The following is a 17,759-nucleotide window of genomic DNA, read 5'->3' as shown; positions in this document are numbered from 1 at the left end:
TGGTTTTTGAACATTTGGGTTTGGCAGCACTGGGACTTTTTTGGGGGTACTGAGTTTTGAAGGTCCTTTCTGCCCTAGCTATTTATTTCTTAGTTCTTCCACTGACTCACATTTGTGAAAGTAGGAATATATAGCCCTACTAATGTCATCTTAATAGTCGGAGCTCTGAGGATTACTTAAAAGCTCCACATCTTTTTTTTTTTTAATATGATCAGCCTGTCCAGGTAAAAATGGAAATCTGTATCCACCTGCTCTAAGCAAAACATCCTGCTCCACATCTGAATAGAGTTGAATACAGCACAGAGTCCAGCTATCCAAAGGAGGGGCTTTGACATTTAAAGTTTGTGCAGACTGCATGTAAGTTGAAATAGGGCAGGTTGCTTGTTTTTCAGGCTGACACAGGGCAGGTTGTTTTTTTCTGATGATGGAAAATTCAGCAAAAGAAAAAGAATTTTGAACACCTATCCTCCTTTCTCCCCTTAGTATAAAATAGAGAAGATGGTCTTGCTGATCCAAAAATTGAATCTTTCCGTGTGGCACAATGACCCGCTGGGGCGTAACAGCTTCTTGGGAGAGATTGAAATAGACCTAGCTAGCTGGGATTGGAGCAACAAGAAACTCAACTGGTACACATTGAAGCCACGGGTAAGTGCATTGCAGCTAGCATTTAGTTATATTTCTTGATAAGATTTTTTTCTGCAATGCTCCAAGTGCACAGAGCACACTTATTAACTTGACAAACTGGCCCAATACTGATGAAAGGACAAAGTTCCCCACCTGGAAAAGAATCTAGCAGTATATGGTGGTGGGCTCTGCCAGCACTGAGTGGAAATTAGCTCAGAGTCATTGTAAATTCTTGATTTAAGTCTGGGATTGCTTAAGGTCATAGCTTAAGGATGGATGGAGAAGGAAGGCAGGCAAAGCCTAGCCCCCCTTGCAATTTCTAGGTCAAAATCAACAATTTAATGTGCACCTGGAAACCAGTCAGAAGCCAATGCAAACAAAGGCACAGCAAAAATGCACCATGCAATTTATCTTCCACTGTACAGCAGATGCTGCACATGGGAGGTGGAGGTCATTAAAACACCCCAAAGCTACAACTTGCCTGGTCTGCTGGCCATTTGAAGTATCTGCCGACAGACTAATGTTTTAGCTTAGTTAACCACAAGAACTCCCTTCCTTCAAAGGCAAACTTTGTAAAGTATTCGAAACACACTGCAGGGAGATCAGGAAATGAAGGGATAGAGCTATTTCCTTGGCCTACTCCAGGTCTGGGGCATTCATTGTAAAGGAGCACCGCAGCAGAGGGAATGAAGAGAGGCAGGAAAGGGCACAGTTATAGCCAGTGACTCCGCTCACGTAGGGCCAATTTATCACAGACACAACAGCTGCAACGGGTATGGTAGCCCATGAGCACATGGACTAGTATGACACAGGTCTGAGAGGAGAAGGTGACCTCTGCAGAGAACTTCCTTGTGCATGTGACCTCTGCAGAGCTTCCCTAACTCTTCTGTCCTGAGGTGTGTTGATAATGACAGCAAATCCAACCCTCCTTTTGGAATAATAATTTTTTTCTGAGCCCACTTATGACTCCTGCAGAAAGCTGGAGCAAACTCCTGGTGTCTTTGTACAGTGGAGATGATGGGAACGTAATGTTCTTCTCTTGACACAGAGGACTCTAGGGTTGCTATAGGCCCTGAAACTGCTGTGCTTCCATTCCCCACTCTGATGGCTCCTTGAATTTTTGACAAGCTCTGTTTGTGCCAAAGGAGCAAAATGGGTGAAGAAGCACTGGCTGCAGGAGAGCGATAGGATACTCAGCACTCCATTTAGCGGTAGCACAGTGGAGCACCTGAATCAGTGCAGAAAGTAAGATGTGGACTCCTGTGACAGTCGTGCCAACCTCACTTTACTGTTCTGCCATTTAATTAGCATTGTTTTATTAGTACCTAAGGTGGTTTAAGACCAAATTCTGAAACCCTTGCTAAGACAAATAACACTTGCTCCCACAAAGAGGCTCGCTGCACACCAGGAGGCTGTGGTATGTACAGTCATGCATCCCTGTTAACTGTAGAAGCCATTTAATACTTTACTGAGATTGTCATTCAACTGGACCTGAAGCAGGCTTGTTTTCACAAGACTGATAGCAAGAGTAAGCACTACTGCATGTAATGGTTGTAGGATCAGGCTTGTAAGTATTTTGGTTCCAAACAACTGGAGGATATTGAACTTTTGTGTAACAGAATTACTTTAGGGACATAATAATGATACAGCACTTAAGACCATAATGTATACTATTGACTGTAATGTATCCATTGGATACATTTTTGATTCCCACTGTGCCTCTGGGGAAATGAGTGAGTCATTATCATTATCTCCATTTTAAACTTTAGGAAATGGATGCAGGGAGGTTATGTGACATGCCCAAGGCTATGGAGGAAGTGAGTGTCAGAGCCAGTGCTAGGACAAAGGAGTGTTTGATTCCTCATTCTAGTAGCTGCATTTCCTTCTCATTTTGAAACCAACATAACAATCCTAGGTGGAATAGTCTTATGGGTGTGAAACCTGGCAGTGATAAAGCATTTGGCATCTGTTTTTCTCTAACAGGAAAACAATTATAAAAAATGATGTTAAAAAAATGGTATGCTTTTCTCTGCTTCCTAAAGAGAGGCTTAACCTTTCCAGAAGACCAGAGCAGTCCCCATCTCTCAGCAGCATTGCCTGCCCTTGCCAGCACCAGTAAGGTGAACCGTCTGTTCATCCCCTTTGGGAGAAATAGCTTCAGTCTTTGAAGTGGATCCAGGAAGGGAATTTACTCATTTATTGAAGACTGGTTCTGAAAACATGCTGTTGCAGCTTGCAGTAGACTCCATTTTTGTCACCAGGCTGTACAGCAGGAACTCTCCTGGTGGGAGTGAAGTTTGTCTTGCTTCAAAAGCCTGACCCCCATCACTTGAATTGAAGGAGATTCCCTTTTAGTATTTAAGCAGTATAAGCCAGTTACACACAACTGGGTAGTTCTGATTCCATCAGAAGAGGGTAGGAACATACATGCACGGTGGGCAATGTATACTGCCCTAGTGATTCCAGATGAGCCTACTGGGAATATTTATTTTATGATGTAGTCTCTCTGCAGCCTCTCTGTCATCAGTGTAACCTGACATCAGTTTGACAATAACAATGAATAGCTCCCCCCCATAAAAACCTTCCCCACTCCATCCCATCCTTAAACTGGTGTGCAAGTAACAGGGCCTTCCCACATGACCTGAAAGCCTGATAACTCAGGCATCCATTTTCCAAATGAGTAGTGACCTCCATGTTTGGATGCCCAATTTGAGATGCCTTATAGAGGCCTGGCTTTCAGAAGGTGGTAAGTACCTGCTGTCTGACAATCAGACCCCTTTATGTCTCAAGATGGGTGCTGCCCCAAATGGAGGCACCCCAAATCACTAACTAGCTTTACCTATTTGGACCACGGGCTCTGAAAGATCATGTTGGAGAGTGAAGAGCCCTTCCCTGAGGAGCAGGCTGCTGTAGCCATACCTGTCTTGGGGCTCTCAGCTTGAGCATCCCCCACTGAACTCAAATGCTGCCTGTTTCTTGCTAATACATGTGCAGCCTGTCATAGTCCTTTCTCTTTTAGAGCCTTTCTGCCAGTAATGGTGTGGATCATCGAGGAGTGATGAATCTTTCTATTAAATACGTCCCGCCTGGAAGCTTAGGTAAAATGTATTTTCTATGTTAAGATGTATTGCCTGCACGAGGGGGCACACAACAATGCTATTTAAGGCCTGGTTAAAGAGTAATCTTATTAGAGCAGAAGCTGATCTTCGTGTTCAGCATGAACGCACAACTCCAGGTGTTTTGTATTTCAGTCCTCATGTTGGGTATGATTTGTGTTTTAATTAACCCTGCTCATTTGCAGCCCGTTGCTCAACCCTGGAGCAGACAGGGTTGCTCTTGTGCCCTTTAACCAATGTCTTATGAGAATAGGGCTGGCAAGTCCTAACTGGAGTCCTGTTTAGACTCACTTTGACCGGGCTGGTGTCATCCAGGTGGGAAATTATGGAGTGGACAGGCTGAAGTTAGGATGGGAGTCTTGGCTATGGATAAACCATGATGACTCTTGGATCTAGACAGATGTTCAAGGTAGTGGTTTGAGCCAGCTGAGGAGTTGGGCAGAGGCTCTGTAACAAAAGGACTAGATTCTGCTTAGCTATGGGCCTAAAGCAAATGTCCTTTCTACCAGGGGCAAAGGAGTGTAAGGAGGTTAATACTGCACCAGGCTTAGGATGAATGAGCAAGAAAGATCTACCATGGCCCTTTGGGTCCCCCCCTTACACAGCCTCCTCTCTCGCCTTTCAGTCTAGCCACTGCCTCTGCTTCAGATTACACTCCTATTATCGTTTCTACCCCTGGCCCTGCTAATGAATCTGCCTCTCCTAGTAAAGTGGCTCCACTGGGCATGCAGCAATTTTATGATCCACAAGGGAATCATATTAGCTACAGGTAGTGTCTCGAGGTGGATTTTCAGTGTGGACTATCACTGGAACAGATGCGCATAGCCACGTACCCAGCACCACTTGCATCTGCGTGAGGTTGCGTTGGAGAAAGGTGTGGACACAGCCAGGCCCTGTATCGACCTCCTCCTGGTCTAATGAAGGAAGCCCCTCCGCTTCATTGATTGATGGCAGTTCTGTTTTCCTAAATAGCAGGTCCAAAGAATCCCCCATCTGGAGAAGTTCATATCTGGGTCAAAGATGCTAAAGACCTTCCCCAGTTACGTCCTTCTGGAGTTGACTCCTTCGTGAAATGGTACGTGTGAGCCTCTGAGGACAAGCGGGCAGGGCCTTGGTGTAGTGCTAGCTTTATTTATCTGAAAAGAGGCACCCAGAAAGCTGGATGTTTCTTTCCTTCTGACAGTTTTACCTGCCAGGGCCTCTGCTTTCCGCACTATAAATAGCTGCCCATTATCTTGCACACCGTCCTCTATTCTAGAGGATCAACTAGAGTTAATTGCCTTTCCTGTTTACTATGAGCCAAAATCTCAAGTCCTTACTTCGGGGAAGGGTTTTATCTAGGAGAGGACTGAGTCAAGCCAGAGGACCAGCTTTCGTGCTTGGCCCTGTCTGCTCAGGCAATTGAGAATTTTGTGGATAAACAGTCATATACGCAAGCTTTAGGGAGGCTTGCCTCTCTATTCATTTTGTATGTGAGACTGGCACAAGTAAGCTGTTTTGGTCTTAGAAGCGCACAGCGTAAGCCCACATTTGTAGTTTTGGTCTCAACAAAATCCGTTATTCGTTATAAAAGTAGCCGAAGAGTGGACTTCTGAAGCAGATGCTGCCTCTATTCCTCAGGGGTGCTAGGGCACCTGAGCTTTGGGAACACACCCAAAAGCGAGGCTTTATTTTATTATCAGTACATTTCTACTTGAACCATAGGACTCACAATCATAGCTACAACTTAAAACAGGGGTGCCAAAAAGAACTGCTGAGCCCTGTCATCCAGCCCCTGGTGCTGCCCCTGGGTCTGAGTTGACCCACGCACTGTCAGACTGGTCCCACACCCTGATGCGCCACACCCAGTATGCGCACTGCACATGGTGCCCACTTCAGCCCGTCTGGTTTGGGATCCACACTACATGCAGAGCCCACCCTAGCCATTCTAGCTGCCCCACACATGGCACCCGCTCTGGGACCCATGCTCTTTCCATCTGCTCTGGGACCCATGCCACACATAGCCCACCCCCCTCCTCTACCCCGTCTGGTCCATTACATGCACAGCACATGGTGCCCACTCCATCCCTTCTGGGACCTGTGCTGCACATGGTGCCCAACATGGGGGGAGTCAAAGGATCATGGGGCCAGATGAGTTTGACACTCCTGACTGATTTGCCTTTTGGAAAATAAAGAATGGGGGAAAAAAGATCTCTCAGAAAATATTTAAATGTTTTTTGTGTGAAAGTCCCACTATATGACCGAGCAAAATTGTACAGTAACAATGTAAAAAAAAAAAGGCATTTTTCCTTTTAAAATTTTTTTTTCCATGTTCCCATCTATATTTGGCTACTGTGGACATTTTGGTTAATCAACTTAGACACAAATGGGATTACTGCAAAATGTTTCTTTTCTCTAAATTTTTACAAATGAAATTTTTAAATGTCCTTTTTTAGAGATATTAAAGAAGTAGACAGATGTTCACCCTAGTTATGAAAAAGGAAGGTTTCTAATACGTTGACAACTTTTGACAAAAATAACCAAACTTCTATTTATTTTAAAAAAGAAGAAAGAAAATCACTTCTCCAATGCAAATTTTTGGCAAAAACTACTTTTGATACAAAAATGTTAACCAGTTCTGCATGTCTGAAAAGATGAATTGTTGCTCTGAGACTAGGTTTCTCCTCTGCTTAGAGGTGAGGAGTGTTTAATTCAGATATAGCCTGACAAAAACAGCAGAGAGATATTTTAAAGGTTGTCGATACTCTATTGTATGGTGTATTTTTTTTTCTCTCTAAGCTACGTGCTTCCGGACACCAGTAAGAAGAGCTACCAGAAGACCAGAATTATAAAGAGAGACACAAACCCTCTTTTTAATCACACCATTGTATATGATGGGTTCCACACAGAGGACCTAAAAGACGCTTGTGTTGAGTTGACTGTGTGGGACCATGAAAAGCTGACCAATCATTTCCTTGGCGGGATTAGGTTAGGCCTTGGGACAGGTAAATTGCTTTCCTTTACCTTTCATTGAATGTCATCTGCTTAGTAGAATACAACGGGGCCTTGCATGTGAGTTTCCTGATGAAGGGAGGGCAGTCAGTGGTAGGGAGTCTGGACATAGGTTAAGCATAACTGATTGTATTTACATGATACATGCTGCTCCTGGATCAGAGGTCGTCAAAAAGGATACGCTGGCCAACCCACTCTGTCAGGAATTTCTGTCCAAACATCAGTGCCTGGATCATAAGAATTACCTCTGCCTCAAGACTAAGACTAAACAGTGTCCACTCACTAAGAATGTGGGAAGCTTCCCCACTTAACAGTCTGCTAAACTGCACAAGCACTAGGAATAATTAGTATCTCAGTATGGCACTGGATACACAGTACATGCTCATCCATGCTGACTTTGCAGCATCTGGAAGTAACATGCAAAATGGAAAAGGAGTGCCAGCTGGATGTAAACTAGCTTGTACTGTTAGACTGATTTAGGGTACAGTGGTGCCTAAGGGCCCTGACTGAGATGGCACCTCACTGTGCCAGGTGCTGTAAACTGCAGAGACCACAGCTTTTTGTGTCTCGTTGCTCCATTGTTACTCATATGGATGTTCATCCGTCATTCTTTGCATCATTACTTCTGTTCCAGAGTGACTCGCTTAGGATCTTAAAGTTGCTGCTGTAAATTGCTGACCTAAAAAATGTCGCTACCTGATATGTAAGCTATTAGCAATGGTACCGATGCTAAGGAAATGAATTCTATTTTGGTGAAATCTTTCCATTCTCCATTGTGCATTGTCTTGCAGTGGGCCCCTGTTTGGCTCATGACAGATTGTGAGTTACCCTGGCTGCGCTTTTATATTTTTCTACATGAAGTGCTCAGGAATTCTGAACTCAATGTATAGGCATGGTTGCAAGAGGGCTGGCTGAGAAATAAGGATCAGACGAGAGATTTCAAAGGGTTGTAAATTATTATGCAAGATGAAGTGTTGATTGGAAAACACTGGTCTGCCTTTTGCATCACTTACATATTCTCTGGCATATTCTCTTTTGTATCTCCTAACGTGCCACCGTGTGTGGTGTGCAGCTCCCCAATATGAAGTAGCTCTTGTACAAGATATAAAAATACCACATCCAAGATTAGCAGTGGACTGAACTTAAACATGTATTTGGTCAGAGATGTTGTTTGAACTGAAAGACAGGTGTTAGCCACATGAAAATGTGTTTGAGTATTTGAATTAGAAATGAAATGTTCACATTCTTCTAATGTTATAATTTTGATTTCTAAATGGAAGAAAAGTAGAAGACACTGTTATCCTGGTATGACACGGGCCAGTATGGCACAAGATTCAAACCTGTTTGGAATGAATCCCAAGACAGGTTCAGTCATTTGCATTCAGGTTTTGTAATAGGTTGGAAATTACATTTTAAAAAATGATTTTTTTTTCAGTTCTTCCCATTTTGTCAATATTTAACAGTCGTGACAATGCAGTCAGTGTTCCATGAACTATTCCTGGGAAAGGCTTGCAAATGTTAATGGGGCCTTTTTATGAAATTGGACTTGCTCTTCATTTGGCTTCTTAATGATCTGTTTACCATTTCTGTCACATTTCTTCCCACGGGCCCTTGTCTGGATTGTTGTGTGCACTGGGTGAACGTAAAACATTTTGCTTTCTAAGGCCCTGATTCCACATATGTTTAAGTGGACAAGTAACGTTATTTGGACTGCTTAGGAGTACAGACATATATAACACTTCTGATAGTACTATTATGATGTAACTTATGTCTCCATGCTCTCATAGTGGTGCACATGTAGCCAAACCATGGCTAGTCAGGTGTTTGAACAAAATCAAAGACTTCTGAGCAGTTTTGATAAACAATCTCTTCTCAAATTTGGTCAGGTTTCAGTCTCTTGACTCCTGTGAGGCCATCATTTCATCAGTTCTTCCAGGGTAGACAAGCTTGTAATTTTTGGTTTAAAATATGCCAAAAAGTCTTTCAAAGCCACCACCAAGTCTACCTAGAACAACCAAGCAATGCTGTAGGCCTTCTTGCCCCATCAAGAAGAAGCAAGAAAGGACCTGAACCTGTTGTTGTTTTCTAATGAAAGTCATGAGAGTCCTTCCTGGACTTTGTCTATGTGACACTGGGTTGCTTAACAGCAGATCAACAACTGTTCAAGGTGCTCTGCGCATTCCCAGGGAAGTATTTGGGATCACACCCTAAGGGCAGGGCTCTCTTACTTCGAGCATTCTTGCTGGTAATATATAACTTCTTGTGCTGCTTCTTCCATGATCACCACCTTCTTGTTGTTTCTCAGGGTCTAGCTATGGCATCCCAGTGGACTGGATGGATTCCACGCAGGAGGAGGTGGCCTTTTGGCAGGAAATGATGTCAGCTTCCAATGAATGGATAGAAGGGTCATTGCCACTGAGGTCACTGGCAGGGAGAAGAAAGTTGAAATAAGACGTCTGCCATGCTACTGAAATTATGAGCATATTAACTGGAAAGCTACCCACTCCTACAGAACGGAAACCAGCCCTGGCCAAATGATTGTTGAGTTAATTAGATGATGACTGCATGGGGATTTGAAGACACTAATAAGTATTATTAATCCCTCAGCAAAGGACTTAGCAGATGTTAAACTGATGCTGTACTTTGTCTTAGCCAGGCGGCCAAGAAGAAATGTTGTTTACTTTTTTATTTAATCATTTCTAATCCATATCTTAGATTTCATCAGACTCCAGGAATGTTGGCAGGGAAGAGGAGGCATAGCTATTTTTATACAGTTTTATTTTATTGCTGCTTTTTTGTGCCATTTTTCAATGCAGAGAGAAAGATGTAAAAAAGAGAAGGCGGCAATGCGGTATTACTCATTCTTACTCCCAAGTGGTACGCTTGGTACTGAAGGCAAGACCGCTGCGGCTCACCAGTGAACATTATCCCCAGATGGGAGCCTCCCATCTGTTACAAATGTCAGTGACGGAGGAAAATTTAATTTTGGGTTGCTGCAGGATCCAAGGTGAGCCTGAAGTAGGAGAGGACTTTTGGAAGCAGACAGTGAAGCAGTGTGACCAGGATATCAATGAAGTAGTCAATATATTTTAGTTCTGCTCTGCTTACTTTTGAAAAAAAGGAGAAATGGTCATGGAAATAATGTCCCAGACTGGTGATTAGCAGATACGGGTCCTACTCCCAGCTCTGCCTTGAACTTCCTCTGCGACCGTGGGCAAGTCTCTTGAAAAATGAAGTGCAATATAAATTAGCTGGCAGCCATATGGCCAAATATAAGGTGCATTCATGTCACTGATGAGCCAATCATTTCTTTGAAATTACTTGTCCACAAACACTTAAATCTGAAACAAATACCCTATCTGCCTAATGAAAGAGATTAAGAAAGGAAGGTCAGAACTGTAGCTGGAAAACAAGGAGATGCTTGGGACTCCTTGTGCCAAACAGACGGTAAGTAAGTGATCCACAGCTGTATACACTGAATCAACCAGCAGCAGTTTGTGTATAAGAGCGAGCTGAGGAAATTTCCCACTGCGCTCTATGTCCCTTGCTGCTGTTCTGATCTTTCCTTCGCATAATTCACATCAACAAGTTGAGGTCCCAGCTGGAATTATTATTAATCAACAGCTGGCAGAATTTCCCATCTTCTCAGTTCGTATCAGCCGAGACGTACAACACTAGGTGCAGCTTTATCATTTCTTCTTTACGCGCACACGTTCGGATTAGAGCGTTGGTGCTCTCTGTGTCCCCCCGTCTATACTACCATCCGAGTAACCAAAGAAAGAGGTGGGAGCTATTGTCATGTTTTAAAAAATCCTTCTTTCCCAGTGCAAAGTAGCAGCTCCTAAAGAGGTAGCTTGCCTGGTGACTGGATCTTAATACAAAATAGCACAATGTTGACCTAAGCTGGTCAAGAAATGAAAAATGGCTTCTGTGGAACATGTGGAAGTTGTTTCACTTCAGAGGATTCAAAAGAAGCCCATTTTAGGGTGTTGTAAATTGTTTTAATTTATTTTTAATGTGAAAACAAGCCTCTTGTTTACCAAACCCATTTTAGAAACCAGCTGACACATACAAATACAAGCCTATTTCTTCTCTCACTAGTTTACAATAACAAGTGTGCAAAATGTGCCAGAACTGCCCTTTACACAGCGTGTCAGGACCTGAAAAAAGTTCCTTTCAGTATTTCCACTTGTTACTGATTCTGTGTCCAAGATTCAGATCATTTGCAATTCAGTGCCACCAAAGTGGGGGGAAAAGTGTGTTAATGGACCAAGTTTGTCCTGGCAGTTGGTTTGCATGAATTCACTCAAAGCATTGTGAATATTGGGAGGGCGAGGGGGGGTTGCATTAAGCTTCCTTGGGGGATTTCTGTTAATCTGTCAGTTGTTTGTATATTTTAAATTAAGCCCTGATTAATTTAAGCAGCTTTTTATATTTATTAGCACATCAGAGTAGAAGATTACACAGCCAAGCAGTATATGTTTGTAGCTGAGTCATGTGTGAGGTAGCAAAACATACCATGTCTTATCTGTCTGAATAAGTGGAAAGCACTTTATCAGCAAAAGCAGGTGGCACTTTTATTGTCAATGTCGTATGTAGGACTGGAGAAACTTTTAGCAAATATAAGTTTATGGCCTGTTGGTATGTGGCTTATGATACTGATAGCCGTCATCTGTGACTTCCGTCTTCAAGAGGCAAAGCATCTTTCCCATGGGCTGCAACAGCAAAGGTTCATGTTTAGTCAGTCTGGGGATTCATTTGGAAATCGCAAAACAAACAAATCCTGATGATGACCTAATCAAACTCCCTTAAGGAGACGGGGTATTTAGTACATAGTGGGTGCATCTATGCATATCATTTGGAAATCGCAAAACAAACAAATCCTGATGATGACCTAATCAAACTCCCTTAAGGAGACGGGGTATTTAGTACATAGTGGGTGCATCTATGCATACTTTGGCAAGTACTAAATGACTGTGCAGTACCTGCCGGTATTGCACAATCCCAGCGATGCAGGCATTGTTTATGACCCTACTGCACAGTAGTGGCGGTGCCATGTTTAGTGCCCACTGATGCTACATTGCCATAGCAATGGACCCAGTAAAGATAACTTCCCCAGATAGATGCATGCAACCTTTATAGGTCATTTTGTCCAGCCCCTGTTCTAGGCCGTATTGTCCCTGACTATCGGTAGTCTTTGGGATCTTCATGTACAGCTGAAGCCAAAGTATGATTCTTAAGACTAGATCCAGTGAGCACTAATCCCTTGTAATCCCTTGCATGGCACAGCAGTAGTCACAGTGATCTGAGTAGGGAGATCTGTGAAATCAAAAATGATAAGGTCAAACTTATTTTAAATTAAAATGTCAATATTGGGACTTGAGCTGAGCAAATCCTATAGACCAGAGGTTGCTAAGCATTTTTCTGTGCTCATGAAGGTATGTACTTTCCTTCCATTTGTGCCTTTCTCACATTTGCTTTTTGTAACACTTAGCCAGAGAATTTCCAAGCAGGAATGATTATTCAAATAGCAAATGTTGAATTTGCAATAGCCTTGCTAGAGAGCATAGCAGGCCAGATGACAAGCGATTTTGCTTGTCCAATTAGGAAACAGTAATGTATAATGTGACTTGCACCCAATCACAATGACTTAAATGGTGAATATCAAATACTTGCAATTAACAGCTCATGAACTAGCTTCAGACACGTTGGCAGAAATAAGTAGTGGATCTTGACCAACATCCAAAGTTTCATCCTCTGTGTTAAGAGAGGGCAAGAGTCAAAGGCTAAATTATCCATTGCTAAGTATTTGCCCAGCTCTGGTCATCACCAAGACAGCAAAAAAGCAAAATCAATGTTATTGTGAAATATATGAGCTACAGGGAGAAATTAGTATTAGTGTAACCCCTGACAATGTAAATCTATTTAGTAACAAGATTTGCTTACAAAAGCAATGTTTGTATTTTTGTGAGCTTTTTAAATTAACTAAAAGGAATGTATAAAAGTGATCAATGTATGCAAAACTAAATCAATAAACCACACTTTAATTCAGATAATCCCACGTACATTCACAATAAGTTTTCTTCTTTAGGTATATAGGCACTTAGTTATAAATATACTTGTCTGTTTTTCATCTCAAAGTGGTGCTACTGTTTTGTTACTGTTCAAACTGTTTTCCAGGAGGCTATTTCATTAGCATTAGCATGAACTTTGTCAGAAGATAGTGGATAACTCTTGCTAAAATATGGCATATGTACAAAGACATTGTGAGGTTTGTAAATAGTATATTATACTGTGTATCTACTGTTGGCACTGGATTTATGACCCAGATACATTGTTCCGGGTGGTACCCTCAGACCGACCATGACCTTTCTATTTGATAATAGGCAAATGTATTGATGCATAGTGATAACAGAAAAGTATAATGCACACAGTCCTATAGCTACCAATCCTAGAGCTGTCATCAGTGTCAAAGTTCGTCTGGCCAGGACGTGAGCTTCGCTCTGAGGTTCTCTTGAATGTCAAGTGTCAGCAGCCTGGAAGTGGGAAGCCCAGCTCTCTTCCCTGCTCTTTACCCAAGTGGAGTGGATGAGATGGGCTGGTGGTATGCCTTCTGTCCATCGTGCCTTGGGTTCCCCTCTCGGGGACCCTTTAGAGTAATAAAGGCTCTGTTTTTGTATTCTTTTTCCCTCCTGATGACTCTTCATAGCTATCACTGATTGGTCCCTCTGTGGTCGCCATACTGTCCACATTCTGTCCTGTCAGCATGTTCCTTTAGTTCACAAGCCCAGCACATGCACATATCCTAATTTGGGCTTTCCTGGCTCTTCTCCTAATTTGATCTGTTCACCCAAAACCGAAAAACTCAGGCCTCCACTTTGGGGCCTTGTGAGATGATGTCACCTTATCTTATGTTATGGAATAGTGTGGTATATGCCCACAATTTCCCAGGCTATGTGTATATCCGTTGGCTTTGTTGTGTTACACCCCCTGTCTGCCCTAAAGTCTGTGAGAAGTGTGTGACTGTGTGACCAGGACTCTAGAAATCAATTAACGCTTGCTGCCGCCCTGGACTATTGTGTATGTAGTTCCTATAAGCCAATTCCCAAAAGCAAACCTCTAAATACCATTTTCTAGCCACCATCTACCATGAGCCTGAAGACCACTATAGCAGAGCAACCCCTGTACATATGCAGCTAATTTTGTTTGTTGAGAAGAGGCTGACCATTAGATTTTTTGATAATTACAGGGGTGCCCAGATACAGGCTTTTGATAATTGACTTAAATTCAGATCTTTGAAATAATACCACTAAAACTTAAGTTGGTGCAAAAGTTGGGGGAATACAGAATCAGGCCCCGCACTTTTAAAGAATCTTACTTAAGCATGGAACAATTTCTGAAATGGAAACCCCACCATATGGGGTCTGGCTGGGTATTGGGAGCTCCTCAAGAGAAAGGATCGTGATTGTCTGGAAAGCAATTAGCATTGTAGGTGCTTTCCTAATAATGCCACGATTCTGATCCTTCTATTCACAGCAGCCTCAAAAAGTCCCTCTGGAGTTGTAGGGCTGCTAGGAGAGTGCCATGAAACCTCACACTAGGGTGTCAGCAATTATGACTTTTCCAGAATGGGGCCAGTTCCTGAGGTTTTCCCTAGCTCCCCACTTTATGACACACACTTCATCGCACCAGACACTCTCTGGGAGTCCCGAGCACAAATGGATATTTACTGCTCATGAGAGCCTTTTGTTAAGCTAAAAATAGATGATGGGATGAGCCTAGCTGGATTCCTAGAAAGGAAAAGCCACGTGCAAAGAACAAGTCTCTGGTCTCTTCACTCCCTGAGGCTGGCAGCGGTCCTGAGGAGATGGGTACAGCATGCCGTAGAGCAGTCTTGAATGAGCCAAGCCCTCCTTTGGCTTTTTATTCACTGCTCACTCCAGTGAAATTCCCACTGAAATAAATTTGCAAAATATGAATAAAACCTGGGTAAGGAGGTCAGGAGCCAGTGCACCTGCTGGAGGCAAACGTTTGGGATAGGACAGACACTGATCCTGGGAGGTGATGTGCAGGCTTATCTTCCTCTGACATCTCACAGGACTAAGGTCTAAAGGCCTGAACCTCCTCCACTCTGATCAGTGGGAGCTTTGCCAGTGACTTCAGTGGTAGTAGCTCAGACAAGGATTACTGGGTTTTGTGCTGCTGCTCAGGCATCAGGAAGCTGGGAGACTGAACGGTAAGGCAGGCCTGATTGTGGGAGTGCTGAGGTCCTTTGACTTACATACAGGCATGATCAGCCCCTGAGTGATTGATGTTGGTATTGTGTTGTCACCAGACAGATGAGTGTTGGGGAATGTAGCAAATGGTCGATGAAGGCTTATTTCTACTGAGGCTTTGTAGATTGTTTACAAGCTGCCACTCAGGCTTGGAGCTGGGAAAGGCAGTTGTTTAAACAGGCAAATAATTTCTGTTCAACAAATGAAAAGTCACTTAGGACTGGTCCTGCCAGCACTGTCCTGGTAAATCCTTCTCCCATGCCAGAATCAGGCAGGCCATCTCTGCGTTAATGACCTGCTTTGGAAGGAAAGGTGGGAGAGCTATTTCTGCAGGCTAAAATTCAGGGCACTTTTCGGGACTTCTGTCAAGATCATCATTTTTGTGCAAAGCAGCCTGCAAAACAGAAAAACGTATTAAATGCAAAGGCACAAGGACAAAGCCCCTGGAACTAATGCTCTTCATAGCCCAGGAGCTGAGCGTCTGATAAAAGTGTGCCTGATAGAATATTCATGGGCCGTGTTCACTGTGTTTGAACAGCGTTTCCTCTTACATCCAAGCTGCATTTTGCTTTCTTCCGCCGCAGGAACCCCACCCTGCTGCCACTGTAGTCGGCGGCAAAGCTTCTGTTGACTCCAACAGGAACCAAATTGGACTCTGCATGTTGCATCCCTAATCTAGCCCTGCTGGTTGCTAACAATCAAACGTAACTTTCAAGCTGTAAACAAGTGATTGAAGGCAATTCTCAAAGGGGAAAATAGAGAACTGTTTTCTAACCATGTAAGGAGATCACCTACCCAGGCTGCGCTGAACAAAACTGCAATAACCACCCCTCCCACCTTAGTACCAATTCTTCCCAATCTGACTGGATTTCTTTGTTTATAAGAAGATCCTTTTCTCTCACTGGGAGGACTCAGATGGCTACACCACTCCCAATGGAGCCAGTCTTGTCCTTGATCTCACTTTTGATCAGGAAACCTGCTGCTTAGGTCAAGTAGGCTGAAATAAAGCACTGGAGCTCATGCTTACAGTTCTCCAAGCAACAGCGAGGACCTGATTTCTAACTTGTTTTCATGGGAAGATTTCCAGGGTAGGTGATTGCCGGGGTGATGTGTAGGGGGTGCATGTGCACCCCCAGAAAAATGCACTGCCACCCTCCCCCTCACTGCCGATAGTGCTGGCGGTGTCTGCAGGAGCTCCCCCACTTACCACCGCCGTGCTCCCGCCACCGCCGTGTCCCACCCCGCAGACGCGGAGGGCATGAGTCATTCATGTCTGCCAGTATTTGTAGTTTATCTTCAAGCGTGACCACGCTTCCCCATAACTTAGTGTCATCTGTGAACTTGGCCAGTGAGCTCTTTCCCCCCTCATCCAAATAACTGATGAAGATGTTGAAAAGTACAGGACCAAGCACCGACCCCTGCAGCACACTGCTGCCCACTTCTTGCCAGGATGACACAGACCCGTTCATTGGACTCTCTGGGTCCTGCCCCGCAGCCAGCTTTGTACCCACTTACCCATCTTGCAGTTAAGCCCACTATCTTCCAATTTTCTTGCGAGAACATTGTGGGATACCAGATCAAAGGCTTTTTGGACGTCAAGGTATACAATATCCATCACTTCTCCCTTATCCAGGTGGCGAGTCACCTGATCATAAAAGGAGATGAGGTTGGTTAGACAAGACCTGCCCGCAACAAAACCATGCTGGCTGTTGTTCAGAATCCTACCTTCTGCAAGCCTATCGCACAAAGACTCCTTAATGAATTTTTCCAGGATTTTCCCTGGGATAGAATTAGGCTAATTGGCCTATAGTTACCCAGGTCCTGCCTCTTCCTCTTCTTGAAGATCGGTGTGATGTTGGCCCTCTTCCAGTCCTCCGGGACCTCTCCGGAGCGCCACAAGTTTTGGAACAGTTTCACATGGGGTTCTGCGGTGACGTCGGCCAGCTCCTTCAGCACCCGCAGGCGGAGTTCATCTGGTCCTGCTGACTTATACATGTCTAATTTTTTTCCATATTTGGTTCAGTGCCCTCCCAGAGGCAAGGGCGATCCCGGTCTATGTAAATAGGACATTACATAATAATTAGAGTATTGCTTTAGAAGGACTGGGTGCCTCATGATACTGGAAGGCTAAAGCATGCCTTGCAACTCTGGGTCACTGACACAAAAGCTGGTCCAGGTTAGCAGTGACCCAAAGTTTTTACTAGTGTTGGCTAATTGGCGGCACAGAGCTGATGCATCTTAGTGTGGTTCTGTTGGCAAATGTCTGCAGTAGAGAAATCACTGCAAAAGGCAAATGGCGCTCTTATCCCAGGATTCCTTGCTATGGATAATAAAGTAGCACGTTGTCACTGTAACCTTTCCAACAACCTATGGGCTGTGAACCTCTTGAGACCCTGGTTCCTCTTCTCTATCCCTGGCTTCCCTAGAGAGCCGTAGTATCCTCCCCCACACCCTCAGAGAGCGCTTTCTTTGCTCAGCTTTTAGGAAGCGGGGTGCTTCCCTCTTTAAGGGGTAAGCATGCCCACATCCCAGATAGCGTGGCAGACAGCTTGGCTCCAAACCACTGGTCTTTATTGTGCCACTGCAGTTCTGTTTGTCCTCTCTACTACATCCTCCTCCTCGGGACTTTCTATTTGTGCCCCCTGGGGGGCCTCTTTCTCTCTCTTTTCCTGGCTTAGACAGCCACACCTGCAGCAAAACTATACTGTTAACCTGGGGATGTCACCCACCCAATCAAATGAAACCTCATGTC

General features: G+C 43.9%; 1 protein-coding gene across 3 annotated transcripts in view; it reads left to right on the top strand.

Annotated features, from left to right (window-relative positions):
- LOC149858107 (synaptotagmin-like protein 2) overlaps positions 1–14,938 on the top strand; it is a 67,498-nt gene extending 52,560 nt beyond the window's left edge. For all 3 annotated transcript variants that reach the window (XM_090060283.1, XM_090060284.1, XM_090060282.1), the window contains 5 exons: positions 484–645; positions 3,644–3,722; positions 4,713–4,815; positions 6,519–6,724; positions 9,037–14,938. In XM_090060283.1, the coding sequence (XP_089916409.1) occupies positions 484–645; positions 3,644–3,722; positions 4,713–4,815; positions 6,519–6,724; positions 9,037–9,182 (696 nt within the window). In that variant the 3' untranslated portion in view covers positions 9,183–14,938. The remainder of the gene's footprint in view (positions 1–483; positions 646–3,643; positions 3,723–4,712; positions 4,816–6,518; positions 6,725–9,036) is intronic.
- Positions 14,939–17,759: the final 2,821 nt, after the last annotated feature.

Source organism: Crocodylus siamensis, chromosome 8 (genome assembly GCF_052110815.1).
Source record: "Crocodylus siamensis isolate JL-2025a chromosome 8, ASM5211081v1, whole genome shotgun sequence".
In the NCBI taxonomy this organism is placed as follows: domain Eukaryota; kingdom Metazoa; phylum Chordata; order Crocodylia; family Crocodylidae; genus Crocodylus; species Crocodylus siamensis.
This window is presented reverse-complemented; position numbering and strand designations above follow the sequence as displayed.